General features: G+C 41.8%; 1 protein-coding gene across 2 annotated transcripts in view; it reads right to left on the reverse strand.

Annotated features, from left to right (window-relative positions):
• Positions 1-14751, reverse strand: part of NME7 (NME/NM23 family member 7) — an 88518-nt gene that overhangs the window by 10207 nt on the left and 63560 nt on the right. For both annotated transcript variants that reach the window (XM_053971313.1, XM_053971314.1), the window contains exon 11: positions 4782-4889. In XM_053971313.1, the coding sequence (XP_053827288.1) occupies positions 4782-4889 (108 nt within the window). The remainder of the gene's footprint in view (positions 1-4781; positions 4890-14751) is intronic.

The following is a 14751-nucleotide window of genomic DNA, read 5'->3' on the forward strand; positions in this document are numbered from 1 at the left end:
GTCCTTGCTCCTGCCGGTCTGGAGAGCTGCCCGTGACGCTGAAAGCTGACACGGAGCCAGTGCCCAAGCAGGAGCCTGACGCACCCAGCGGCCATGCGGTGGCACACGCGGTGCCAGCTGAGAGCGCCCGTGGGGACACAAGATTGGGAAGGCAGTTGGCACATTCCCCACTCCCGCGAAAAGTGGCTTGGGAGATCATCCTCCTCTGCGGTTCCACTCGTAGCCTGGCAGGCACACAAAGGCACGGGTAAGCACACACCCGCAGCAATTGTCACGATATTGTCCAAGGATTAGTCACCTAATAACAGCGTCGCCCTCGGCAACAGGGAGAAGGCTGCTTCACCCAGAACTCAAGTTTTATACATCCCACAGCAAATCCTTTTTCATGCATGTCTCGCTGAGGGCAGCATCCTCTCCCTCTGTGTTTAAGTACGCACACACAAACACAGGTATGACTATTAAGGACTTGGTAATTATGCAAAGAAACCCCATGAGACTGATTGACCCAACACCATGGCACAGGAACACAAAGCCAGCCTGGCTGGCTCAGCAGGCTGCACTGTAATGGAGAGACCTTCCAGGTTACCCCAGATGTGTGCATTTTATCATCCCCAGAGTGATTTTCTGCACTGCAAATGCCCTTATGGAACTGCTGACATACAAAAAAACCCCCAAAACCAAAAACCTTGAACTGCACAGTATGAGCAATAAGTTTGGCAGAGCATGCCGATAATTTTGGCAGAGCGTGCCAAAACCCAGAAATTCTGGTTTTGTTATAACTGCAGTTCTGGACCACCCGATTTTAATTATGTGGTTTCCTGCATAATCTGAACAGTACTGAGCCACTTGAGACCCAGGGAACTGAGGTGTGTGTACAGCACCACCTCCTGTGGGAAGTTTAACTCACTGTAGTTTCAATGACGTGAATAAGGCCTTTATGACTGATTTTTAATTTGCCTTCACTTCTTTAAAGAGGGACACAAACTGTGAAGTCAGGTAGCCACAATACTTTTATCACTACTTTGATTAAGAACTATTCCAGGAATGATCAATTTTAAGGAAACTTCTTTTGTCTAGAGAATGATGATTCATCAGGTCCAATGGTTTGCAAGCTTCTGTTTCATAAAGATATTTATCAGAAATGTTCCTCAGGTCAAAGACGGTGAATTGAGGAACCTAATCATCTTTTACCATATGTAGATGACACAACTCTAGTCTGTGAAACAGAGCAGTTCCTTGGCATATAAAATCTGCATGTTCCAGTCCTGGCTCTGCCTGACTCAGAAGGAACATGAAAGCAGGTGACTACTGTAATTGCTTTCTCCAAATAGTACCTGCTTTATACAAAACCGAAAGAAACCTTGACAAGAGGTAAAGATTGCCAGCCGCAGTTTTTGTTTTCGAGAAGCAATTCTTGCCTCACTTATAGTAGCTCTAAACTAATTTTAAACAACCAGCAAAATCTACTTTGCACGAACGCAAAAGCAACAGACTGTGGAAAATTCTGATGGAGTATTAAAATGTTCTTTGAGTGTTGGCCTTTTTTTCCCTTTCAGGCTGTGCCTTTTGCTTTATACAAAACAGAAAAAACCTTGACGAGAGGTAGAGGTTTGTACCTACTTTCCCACATTACTATGGATGTGGAAAACAAATGCAACTGCCTGCTCTGAATGAATAACCTACATAACATCAGCTGCTGGTTGAACCTTCAATCATGAAATGCATCATCTCACAAATACTCCATTGCTATCAGTCTCCCTTCTCTACTCTTCCTCCTTTCTTTCCTCTTCTCATTAAAATGGGAAACTAATGACAAGGCTGAGAAAACAGACTGTTCTGAGCTATTTGTGTCTACTCATTGTCACTTGTAAAAATACATTTTGTAGTGATAAGAGGACACACAAGTCTATGAAGTGAATAAGTAAGTGCCTGACCTAGTAAGTCAAACAACTCATCTAAGAGATGAGGGCAATATTCACATTCCTGTATCACTAAACTAGGAATAAGAAAGAGCACTTACAGTTCTGCAAATGAAAATACACTGATTTTTACTACTGTGACCAGTCGCATTTAAGGCTCAACTGCATCTCCCCTCCTTTCTTGAGCCAAAGTGAGTTATTCATTAATTCTGATATTCTTTAGTCACTGCCTAAAATGTGAAGTAGTTTGTAGAACAAAGACAGGAGTTAAGGGTCATACTGGTGGGAGCAAGTGCTCTATTTGCTTTTGGGGTTGGTTTGTTTGTTTGAGGGGGTTTTAAGATTAAAAGTGAACTTTCCTTTTTTCAGATCCATGGAAAAGAGGTCTAAGAGAAAAAACATAGAAAAACTGCTGTACTACATTATTTAAGTATAGTGTTCTAAACTAGGTGCACAAGCTGACCCTTATTTAGTTACTTAGTCCTTGATCCCAAGACAGTATTGTTCTGTCTCCTTTCACAGAGTACTCCTTAATCATGATTTTTCGGAGAAAGGTCACAACCTTGCCCTCCCTAGTGACAGTCAATTAAGTGCAAAACACCAAAGCCACCTAGAGTTTGGTTATTAACTTCAGGAAGCATTTTATCTAATCCTTAATTACCTAGCTCATCTCCTCTAAGAAGTCTCCATTTGTAGACAATGAGACAGCAGTTGCCATTGCAAATTCTTCAAATTTCAGCTAGATCTGAAACTGGATGATGAAAACTGCAGAGAAGGGTGGAGAAATCTTAAGATAAACAGTGTCTGGCACTAAAGGTACCAAAGTTCTCAGGAAGGCACTAGTGTGCTCCCTTCTATAAGGGAACATGCTTCTGTTGTGCTTCCATAAACACTATGCATTTTAAGGCTCATCACAGAATACTTGGTCAACCAAGGATTTTCCCTTTCTATCTCCATTTGGTTCTGGAAGTTCAGAAGTCACAAACCAATCAACACACAAAACACCCTATTCAGCTTTCTATACACTGTGTCAACAGCAGCAGTTCCTCCACCTTTCCAGGATCCCTTGCACACAGGACACACAGCCACAGCAGGAGTCAGGACTGTGGTAGGGACACCAATTAAGCTGCTTTTAGCATTAACAATGTAAATACTCCACACACCAACCAACAGGTACAGCCAAGGCTTCCTTTGTACAAACCCACTCTGCTCAATTCAAAATATTCACCGCTTTATTTACACACTAAACAACATTGAGTGATGTCCTTTACAACTGCTGGCTTAACCTGCCTGGACTTTGACAGAAGAAACTACAGATTGATGAACAGCCATATTCTGCACATAATTATGCCTATGGTAAAAAAATATCTTAGATCCCTTTCCAAAAAAAATACAATCAATAAGCTACTGTTAAAATTATCAGACTGCACCAGGAACAGCAAAGTGTGTAGTCAGAGTAATACCAGATCAACAGCTCCAGTCATGACTGAGCTGCAGGATTCAAAAGGCAAACACGTAATGGAGACCCTTGAGAAAGAATGCCAGCCTCAGTTTTTGTTTTCGAGAAGCAATTCTTGCCTCACTTATAGTAGCTCTAAACTAATTTTAAACAACCAGCAAAATCTACTTTGCACGAACGCAAAAGCAACAGACTGTGGAAAATTCTGATGGAGTATTAAAATGTTCTTTGAGTGTTGGCCTTTTTTTCCCTTTCAGGCTGTGCCTTTTGTTCTGCTGCCACTGGAAAGCCATGGCTGAGGAACTTCGGGCATGTGGTGAAAAATACCTGTTTGCCTGTATAAACCCTAAGGGAAAAACTAAAACTTGTCAATTTTTAATGACAATTTGAAAAATGGTCAAAAAAGCTGCAACTTTGTTTATACTGGTTGCCATGCTCAGGGTTGAATTTCACTAGTCAGTGCCATGAACTAGATGGGATTTCCTAGCAAAAGCACTTTAACCCACAGGTTATTTCATGGAGGAAGATGGTGATGAAGTTATCTCTTTCTCACTCCCCCATGAAACCACCCTTTTGGCAATGTAAAATTATCTAAGTAGGACAGCACTTGCTGTTCAATGATTCTGCTATATCTGACAGCAAAGCACTCACAAATACATATAGACAGCAAAAAAAATAAGCTGTGCATGCACTGGGAAAGCATCTCCATCGACACAGAGATCCATCCAAGATTACACACCACTTCAACCCCCTGGTATGGACCTTAGTTTTGAGGCACAGAATTAAGTGAATGAGCTTGTTCTGGTTTTCATAGTAAGTACTTCTGTCTTTACAAATTCCCATAATTTAACATTTTCTCCTTTTATTGGACTTTAAATTTTGGCATACAACACCAAAAGCAGATAATAATTACTAAGTTAATATAAAACACAGGAAATATTAACTGATGTGTGTAAGTATGATTCTCTATAAATAAACCTGGGCCCTATCTGGAGGATTTGAATCCCTAGTGCCTGTAATATTCCAAGCTCCACACAAGTTCACTGTAGAGACAATCTAATTCAGCAGTCAGGGTGGTGATCCAAGAAAGGGCTAAGAAAGTGTCCCTGCATAAGCACTGTCAGGTACTGATGTTCAGACCCAAGGACACATTCAGACAAAGAGAAGACTCTTGAGTTTCATTCCATTGAATATTTCATTGTACTACATTCATTCAAGAAAACTGCATGGATGAATTTTTTTTACAGTATAAGAATTAACTGAGTCAAACACCCTTAAACTCTTCTTGTGTCTAATCTGGTCTACAACACAGCTACCCCACATAGAAAACACTTACTAGCAAGAGAAGCATTTCACTTGACAACTTCTTGTGATATATGAGAACGTCTGCCTAGTAGCCTTACCTCTAAAAGTCCATCTTCAGGCAGATCTGTGCAGTGAACAGCATTCTGAATCTTGTCCTTCCCAAAGACAGCACGCAGAGTTCCAGGTCGGAGGTGACGGGCCAATGCCTATTGAACACAAGCAAAGCAGAAGACCTTTGTGAACCACATTGTTCATTTGTATCATGGATGCAAGACAACCTTATAAAGTAAAATATTATTATGCTATTAAAATATGTGTAGTACACTATAAAAGAAAATACAGATTGAAAGCAGCCCTCAGGAGAAGGACTTGGGGGTGTTGGTGGACAAGAAGGTTGACACGACCCAGCAACATGCCAATTGTATCCCGGGCTGCATCAAAAGCAGCATGGCCAGCAGAGCAAGGGAGGGGATTCTCCCTCCGTGCTCCACTCTGGTGAGACCCTACCTGGCATTCTGCATCTAGCTCTGGCGCCCCCCAACAAAGGAAGAGCGTGGACCTGTTGGAACAAGTCCAGAGGAGGGCCATGAATGAAGCACCTCTCCTGTGATGACAGGCTGAGAGAGTTGGGGTTGTTCAACCTGGGAAGTCTCCAGAAGAACCTTAGAGCAGCCTTCTGGCACCTAAAGGGGCTACAACAGAGCTGGAGAGTGACCTTACTAGGACAGGTAGTGATAGGGCAAGGGTGAATGGCTTTAAACTGAAAGAGAGAGGATTTAGAAAAATACTACGAAGAAATTCTTCACTTTGAGAGTGATGAGACACTGAGACAGGTTGCACAGAGAAGTTGTGGATGCCCCATCCTCAGAGCTGTTCAAGCACAGGTTAGATGGGGCTCTGAGCAACCTGGTCTAGTGGAAGGTGTCCCTGGCTATGGCAGGAGGGTTTAGAACTACTTGATCCTGAAGATCCTTTCCAACCCAAACCATTCTATGATTCTATGGAGAGAAATTCCAATCTGTGCTACACACCTAGACAGCTGCTGAAAAAAATATGACCACGATTATGAATACCTGCTTGAAATTGGGCCAATCAAGCCATGTTGGGTGGTATATAGGACCCTTCATATTGCAGAAACAGCTTACTGATACTTGTATTAACACAGTTCGCTCATGTTAAGACCTTTGCAGCTCCCAAGCACAGGATGTGCTGTCTGTGAGCAGATACAAATGTGCTGCTTTGCAGATTGCTTCCCTTAACACAGAGCTACTTGCTTAAGAACCTGACGTTTGTGAAGTCCAGCTGCTGAACATCCTCTCAGTCTTCTCCTCTGACACTGTGACTAGTGCCAACATCTGATCCCCTCTAAGGATCAGACCAGACTCTACATCTTTCTTTGTTCTTTGAAATTAACATTTCAATACTCTTCATCTACAATGCCAAATACCTCTTATGCCTCTCAGAGGCCTTTCTACTACAGCAGATACTCAGGTCCTGAGATAACATTCCTCTTCTACATCTTTACTATGGTATTTCTCTTCATACCCCAGAGGACTGCCTTCATTGGCTCTCCCCTCCATCATACTCTTTCTTTCAAGCCACAATGAAGTCCTGCTGTACTTGTCTGCACTATCACCTTGCACTATCGTCTTTTAACACCTTTCCTATGCCACCCACCACTTGGCCTCTCTTCCCAATACCCTGGAGGCTCTTCTCCAAGATCTATCTCATACACAGTGAAATTAACCCAGTTTTCCCTCCTCAAAACCCTCTGGATGTTCTCCCACAAGTGCCTGTCAGGGAACAGGTGGACAACAAACTCACACTACAGCTACTGAACAAAGAAAAGAATTCTTTCCTTGCAACAAAGCTTTCATCAGCCCCTTTCTGAATAGGCACTGGGTACATTAGGGTGTAATCACTTTGGAAGTGGTCAGTGCAGTTTCACTGTGCCACTCCCGGGTGTTTGTTTCAGTGTCACAGCTGGAGGTTACTGTTCCCACAACTGAGTCATCAAACTGGATTGTCCAAGCATTTCTTAACTTTCAGTGTCAATGGGTTCGAATTGACTTCATCAGCAGCTCTTAGCTGATCTGGAAAACCTTGCACAGGTACAAATGAAAACCAGTCCATGATGCACAGTCTCTTCTGGGATGGCAGTGAATGTTTTAAACTAGTTCCAAAAGACCTCACAAGAGCATTATCTGACAAACAACACCCTTTGTCCACTTTCCAGCTTCACCCATTGTTTACGTCTCACTACCAAACTAAGACAATTGGACTTTAGCTCAGCAAGTCCTAGATACTTTCCTGTCATATTAACGATTATTATGGTCTGTTACCCACCTGGAAAACAATTAAACTGCTTTAATGCTTGGAGTGTCTACAACCCAAAATATGATACGAGAAGTTTCAGTTCCTCGTTGTTACTGTGTGTACATCACAGGTTATACAAGATCTTTTGATATGAATGTCAAGGACATTTGAATAAGACACACTCAACATCAAACAAATTTTGCTTCAGAGGAAAGTTCAAGAGTTTCACTTAAAAAAAAAAAAAAAAGCCCCAAGGAGAAAAAAAGCCCTCTTCTACATGGTCCTCGTTAAAGGCTTGAGATAAGGAAGTCTGCTGGAGAAACAAAAGTCACATGCCAGTTAACTACAACTAAGTGACACTTTAATCAAGCCGTCCTTCAAGTAACTGTTGATTGCAGTAACAACTAGCTGTCAGGAAGCCGGCAATAGCACTGGAGCTTTCAATCATTTTAATGAAAGTTTGGAAAGACTAGAAGAAATTATCATGGCTATGAAACCTTTGGAAACAATTTAGGAACAGCTCAAGACCAAAAAGCTAAAGCTTGGTATTTTATATTCTGTTTACTTCCCATTCATCAAAAATTCTATTGCTCAAACTGTTGTCCTCCAACAGGTCTAGAAATGCTGCTTCTTATGAAAATTACGCAAGATTTTCCTCGACTCATCTTTCTCAACAAACCTACTTTTCTTTTTTTTCTTTTCTCCCTGTTTTTTAAGAGCAGCTATGGTCTCTTAACTTACCATTTGTCCTAAGCTGTCATTTCTACTTCACAACTTCATGACAAAAGATCATGTTTCTCTCTCACTAATGTGGACAAAAGCTCCTGCTGATACACCTTGCAATCTCCTGTTCTTCCTTTTTTTTTTTCAATGCAGGTTGCTACACATTCTAGCGCCCTCCTAAAACTTGCACAAAGAGGGATGCATTCTGTTCTGCCTGGAATTGCACTGGGCCAGAACAGCTCAAAGGTAGGTCCCCTTCAGCACTTTACACTGTTAGCACCTGATTAGTAAGAATCTAAATAAGCCTTTCTTGCCATTAGTTAACAAACAGGATGAAACTGTCTCTGCTTACATTTAAATAGCAAAAAAAAAAAAAAAAAAAAAAAAAAGTACAATAATTGTCAATTGCAAAGTTTTACTATTCCACTTTCTTATTACACCACTGTGGAATCATGAAGAAACAAGGCTTCTGTAAAATGATGGAGATACAAAGAGCTGTACAGCTCATATATTGTGTCTTTGTGTATGTATGACTAGAAATCTTGGGAATGTTTCAGGGAAGAAGAGAGCTCATTATGGAACTTATTGCTCATAGCAAGTATTAATACACACTCTTCTGGTCCATGACAGGAAGCTTACCAATAATTTTATTTATAGAGCCTCATCTGTCTCAACAGAGAGATACAAACAGTGGGCTTTGGGTTGGTTTCCCCATGCCCCACCCTCCCCTTTTAAATATTTTTCCTAAGCTTTTGGCTGAGTCTAGTTTCTGGAGTATGCGTTCTGTGCAATGGTTTTCAGAATTTTTTTGAAAGGAGTTGAGAGTGGGATGATGGAGCAGTTAAGAGCAGCTACAGCTCTACCATATGCATGAGAGGAGACTGATGTGTGCGTGCTGGAGCTTTGTTTGCATGTGCAAACGGGGATGTCACAAAACTGGCACCTCACACAAGACATTGTCTATGGCAAAACAAACCATGGCTGCTGTACCAAAAGGGTTCGTCCTCTGGTCTTATTCAGCAGGTTATTTGATCACCCCTTTCAGCTGGGCTTTGATCTACAGATAGCCCTTTGAAGATCCTTATCTCATGTGAGATACAGATGCATATATTTCATGTTTCTCTTTATCATGTAACTGTGTCCAATGCAACACTGCCTGCATGAAGTACTTAGCACATTTCTGAAATTGTTCTATTTCTACAGAAGTGAAAGGAAACAAAAATGTCACCAATGCCAGTAATATGTCAAAATCAAACTGAAAAAATCATAAACATATTCATAATCAAAGCTCATTAACTGTTTTCCTCCAAAAGGCTGTGTTTTTTTCATGGGCTGGATAGAAGTTATGTTGAATAGTAACATGTATTCCAGTCAAAACTGCAGATTTCAAGAAAAGTTAGCCAAAACGGAAAATTTCAAGAAAATCTGACCAGGTTTTTTTTAAGCACTGTCCTAAATATTTAATTGGTTATCTAGAAAGGCCATTGAATGGGTCAAAACTACACAAAGGAACCTTTACAGCTGAAGATTTTGTTCTTCTTAAACATGAACTAGAATGAAGGAACCTTGAAAATTTACTGGCACTCTTGAATGAAGCAGAATAAAAATAAGAGTTTGATCAAACCCTCTCTAGCCACAGTGTGCTCACCAGGCAAGTTCCTTCTTTTAGTTTTGTTTTCAGATCAGCAGCATTCAGAGGATCTCTTGGGCTGCAACAGACTGCACAGAGCCCTCTGCACTCTCAGTAAAACAGTTTTCCTATTCTAGATGAACCCTGGCTCTGGTGCCTGCTCCTTGCTCTTCTTGCCATTCCTCATTAATCCCCACCTTGCATTCATGAAGCTTTTTCCCTCTGCAGTTCTCCATGCTCTGCTGCTGTCAGGAATGAGATGGTCTCTCTCTCCCCTTGAGGCTGCCACCTAATCCAGAAGGCAGAGCCAGCCTCAGGCAAACAAGCAAGTGCCCTTCCCCTCATAAGGACCAGCTATGCCCTTGCCAAGAGAACAGAACACACATTAACTGTGAACAAATAAAATAATGTAAATTCCACCATTCACCTTGGGATTTGCCTGGCTGACCTTTAGGCATTGGAAAGCCTACTGCCTTATCCATGCAAGGCACCTGAGCTTCCTCTGTAGAGCATAGAAACTACCTAAAACAACTTTTGCAGCACAGCAATTATGGAAGCTAAGGAAGGATAAGCACCTCTCTCTCTTCACATCATCATAGCTCTCAAGGTGACTTTTATATTCAGGGCATTTTAGCACCAATCATATCAAACACTGATGGTTGCAGTAGGGAGCTGGACAATTTACTCATTCCTACAAGGCATCAGCAAGAGGCAACACGATAAAAGCAGTACAGTCTTTGTCATACAAAACAGGATACTAGACAGTACCACCTGCAATGCTGATCAAAGCTACAAACACTTTAACACTACTGTTACTGTGAGAACAACCTCAGATCAGTCCAAGATATTCTTCACAGAAGTTCTCATTCAAAGACAAATGCTTAAGTGTCAAAGTGAATTCTGTGGTCACAGGTGACCTCGTGCATGATACCAAAAGGGCTATTTTGCCTTGGCTTGCTTCACGTGTTTTCTTTGCAGCTCATACTCCCTCCAAACTCTAGTCAACCACTTGTGATCTGTGTGCTTCCCGATTTGTTATCTCAGCTCTGCCCTGGTTTATGTTGCTCAGTTTCACGCCATAGGCCACTTGGAAATCAACATCAGCTCCTGCAGAACAAAACAATTTTCTACTCCTGCAGCAATTCAAGGTCCATAAATGCAGTACCAACCCTTCTATTACAGAGAAAAATTACATAAGATGGTGGTGCTGTTGCCACTGTAAAAACTTTATCTGGGGAAGAATTTTGCCTTGAAACCTGGCGTCTGCCTGTAGAGAGGTGATTAATAAAGCTTCTAAATACAAAACCAGGTTAGTGTTAAAGAGAATGCAAGAGGCTTCCTTCAGCTTACACTTCACAAATCAATCCAGAACAGAAGTCACTTGTTGAGTGACATGTTTTCTCTTTGTGTTCCACATGAGTTGCAGCAATGTCATGTACAAATACAGAGTCAGTATCAAAGTCACTACACACAGACTTCAAGGGAGTCAGTGTAACCTGAAAGTGCTTTTGTACTTTCCACATATCACAAAATAATCAAGCCAAAGCAACCTCCTTTAAACACACACACTGAACTCCCCTCACCTTTTAATTTTTATCACAAGACAAACTCAAGAACCTGGAAAAATTGCATTCAAAGTCTTTATAATGTTTAGCCTGTCTCTCCCCTTAGCACTGTGCACTTCACCTAGACTTCCAGGTTGTCTTCTCCTGACTGATGGCAGAATAGATGACTTATTGTCCAGTCTGACAAGGTTCTCATACTTTTATCTGAGTCAAGTCTGTGTGCACATAATTCTGTACCTGTAAAAGCTTTGTTCAGCAAATGAATTGGTCTGATCCAGGCAACAGCAGTCAAATTTTCAATTGCAATGCCTATAAAAAGTGCATGTGAGGCAAAACTCCTTCCAAAATCAAATAGTTTTGCAAGAGTAGCAGCAACTTCTCAAACCATAGTTTATTTTATTACATAAGCTTACTCTTGTCTGATAAAAAAAAAAAAAATCCATCTACTCTTCTGTTTATTTTAAAGTCACACAACCTCCAAACTACCAGTCTGAAGCCCTGTGTCTTTCAAAGTTTTGTTAATGGACCTAAAATTATATTCCATACTCCACTGTTGGCAGTTTTCCGGAAGCTCACAAGTCTGTACAAGTTGTTACACTGTCTCCTCCTCACCCTCCATCCCCTCAGGCACTTTCATTCTCTCTGTTTCACTCCCACACGTTCCCTACCACTCCTCCTCCCTGGCAGCCCAAAGGTTCTGCACCAACTCTCTGCGGGTTCACTGCTGTGGGCAGCACGCATGGCACATTTGCCAGCCTGAGACAGTATTTTCAGTGGTCTTGGTGCTTCTGGTTGGTGTTTAAGTGATTCTAATGATAAATGCCCTGCTCAGAAAGTTAGTGTGCCTGCCTGCCATTGCCAGTGTGCTGAACTTGGGTAGCCACACGCCTGAGTTAGGTGTAAATTAGACTGGATGGTGAAGCCTTGAAGATAATTGAGATACCAAATACAAGCTGGTCACAAAATAGGAATAAAGATCCCAGCTTATCCTATTATTTGGGTGCTATAAGGGATATTTATGTTACTTGACAAGCTGGAAAAAGAACGCATTTAACAACTGAAAAGCAACTAACCCCACAAGACCATCAGAATACGAAGTATAACTGTAAATTTCATTATTAGACACTTTAAGTTTTAAAGGTGAGATGGTCCTATCTTCCTTTCCAGTGCCTTCCAAGGCACCTAGAATATCATGTATTCATGTATTCACCTGTAAAACAAGAACAAAAACACACTAGGCTGCAAAAGATATTTTGGGATTTTATTAATTCAGATTAGCAAAAGATGTGAAGAGCCTCCAGTAAAAGTCACTACGAGATTGCAAGACATTATTTTTCATCTGCAGATATTTTGGCTGATTTTTCCCTAGTAAGAACAAGAATAATTACAAATCATCTTTTCCTCTGATGTTTTTTTGAGATTAAATTCTACATTTGCGAAGCAATCCAGGTATCGGAGCTTTACATTTTGCAACGCAGAAAAAATGCTTTGAAATTCTACTGAGACTTCCCAAGCTGAACTGATTTTGGACTGTCTACTTCAACAGAAGATGGAGATGGATTAAAAGATAAAATTCACATCTGCTGCAAACCTCAGAGATCATTCTCATTTGATTTTTAGCATGGGAGAGACCTTCCCCTTCCATTCTGTACCCTAAAGCCTCTCCAGTGCAACCTTGGAGGCAGCAGTACTGCCGTCTTCCTACACAGTTGTGAGCAGCCCTGTTCTGATGGAAGGAATCACTCGCTATTTGTGTTACAACTGCTTTTTAAAAGCCCCTGCTCTGTTCAGGACTAGCTGTATTAGCCAGTGTGCTTATACATACTAACAAATGGTTCTTGGCCTGGAAAAGTTATAGGAAAATTTATAGGAAGAGACACAAAGAACGGAAAATAGCAGAATGGACCCCCATTTTCTGAAGGGGGAAACCAAGACAGTGAGTAATTTTCCAGGGGCACAAAAGAAATACGTATTTCACAAGAATCACAAGTTCAATGTCTAACTTTCAGCTCAGATATTTAAAATCTCAGATCAGTTCCTCAGCTTTTCTCTCTCCTTGATGTAATGCTTTGTAATTCCTGGGTAGCACTCTGATGATAAGCCATAGTCTGCAGAACTCAGACCATAACCAGGTCACTTATGGGAACTTGAGAGCTGCCATGAGAATATGAAGAACTGCTGCTCACCCATCTTCCACTCTGACCATATTCTAATCCCTAGATGTGGGAATTCAATGGAAGAAGAGAAAAGAAAAACTTCTTACTAGGAGTATTCAAGGGAAGTCCCATTTGCACATCAGATGCAGTTTATCATATTGTAAGTGAAAGAAGCTGATAAAAATTCAGCTCAGATGGCCCTGCAGCAGAACAGAGAATGTCAGCAGAATCAAACAGACCAGCAAGCAGCACCCCAAATTATTCAGGAAATTCTCAGAAATTGAATTAAGCATTTTATATCCAGCTTCTAAAATGCTTTTATTTAGTTAACAGTATCCCCAGGCAATGAGATACAGGTAGTGATACATACTGAAAACTATTGCTGCAGTTTTTCTCACAACAATGCTATGGCTGTCAGCAGTTGATGAGAGGAGAAAGAATAGTAACAATAATAACAAGAACAATACCCATCATCATTATAAATGTAAAACTAGACTACTACTTTTTGTTACAGAAGGGAAGGCTTAGGCCACAGTATTTGTCAAGCTTGGTGCTGTGACACTTCCCTGGGGAGCCTGTTCCAGTGTCCAAGCACCCTCTGGGTGAAAAACCTTTTTCCTAATACCCCACTTAAACCTCCCCAGACAGAGCTTCAGGCCATTCCCTTGAGTCCTGTCACTGGTCAGCACAGAGAAGAGTTCAGTGCCTGCCCTTCCTCTCACCCTCACACAGAAGCTGTAGCTGCAGTGAGGTCTGTCCTTAGTCTCCTCCAGGCTAAACAGCCCAAGTGACCTCAGCCGCTCCTCATATGGCTTCCCCTCAAGGCCCTTCTCCACCCTCATTGCCCTGCTTTGGATGCTCTCTAACAGCTTTATACCCTTCTTATGTTGTGACCAGAACGATACACAATATTCCAGGTGAGGCCGCCCCAGCTCAGAGCAGAGCGGGACAATCCCCTCCCCTGCCCGGCTGTGATGCTGGGCCTGATGGCCCCAGGACAGGGTTGGCCCTCCTGGCTCAGGTTCAACTTTCCATCGACCAGGACCCCCAGGTCCCTTTCCATGGTGCTGCTTTCCAGCATCTCATTCCCCAGTCTATTCGTACATCCAGGGTTGCCCCATTCAAGGTACAGAATCCGGAATTTTCCTTTGTTGAATTTGATACAGTTGGTAATTGCCCAGTCCCTTTAATTTATAAAGGTCTCTTTATAGGGTCTCTACCTTTGAGGGAGTCAACAGGTCCTCCCAGTTCAACATTTTCTGCAGACTTACTCAGTATCCCTTCCAGCCCTGCAGAGCCCCACAAGTGACAAGTCACCAGTCTGATGTTACTCACTGTAACCCTTTGTGTCCAATCTGTGAGCCAGCTGCTCACCCATCCCATGACATGTTTATCCAGCTGTATGCTGGACACCTTGTCCAGAAGGATCCTGTGAGAGAGTGTCGAAAACTTTACCAAAATCCAAAAAGATTACACCAACTGGCTTCCCTTGATCAACGGGGTGGGTCACCTTGTCATAAAAGGAAATCAGGTTTGATAAGCATGACTTTCCTCTCAACAAAACCATGCTGGCTGTGACCAATGATTGCATTGTCTTTCAGGTGTTTTTCAATAACTCCCAGAATAATCTTCTCCATAACTCCAATTTCTCTCACATGACAATTTATCATCAAGAGTA

Source organism: Vidua macroura, chromosome 2 (genome assembly GCF_024509145.1).
Source record: "Vidua macroura isolate BioBank_ID:100142 chromosome 2, ASM2450914v1, whole genome shotgun sequence".
Lineage (NCBI taxonomy): Eukaryota > Metazoa > Chordata > Aves > Passeriformes > Viduidae > Vidua > Vidua macroura.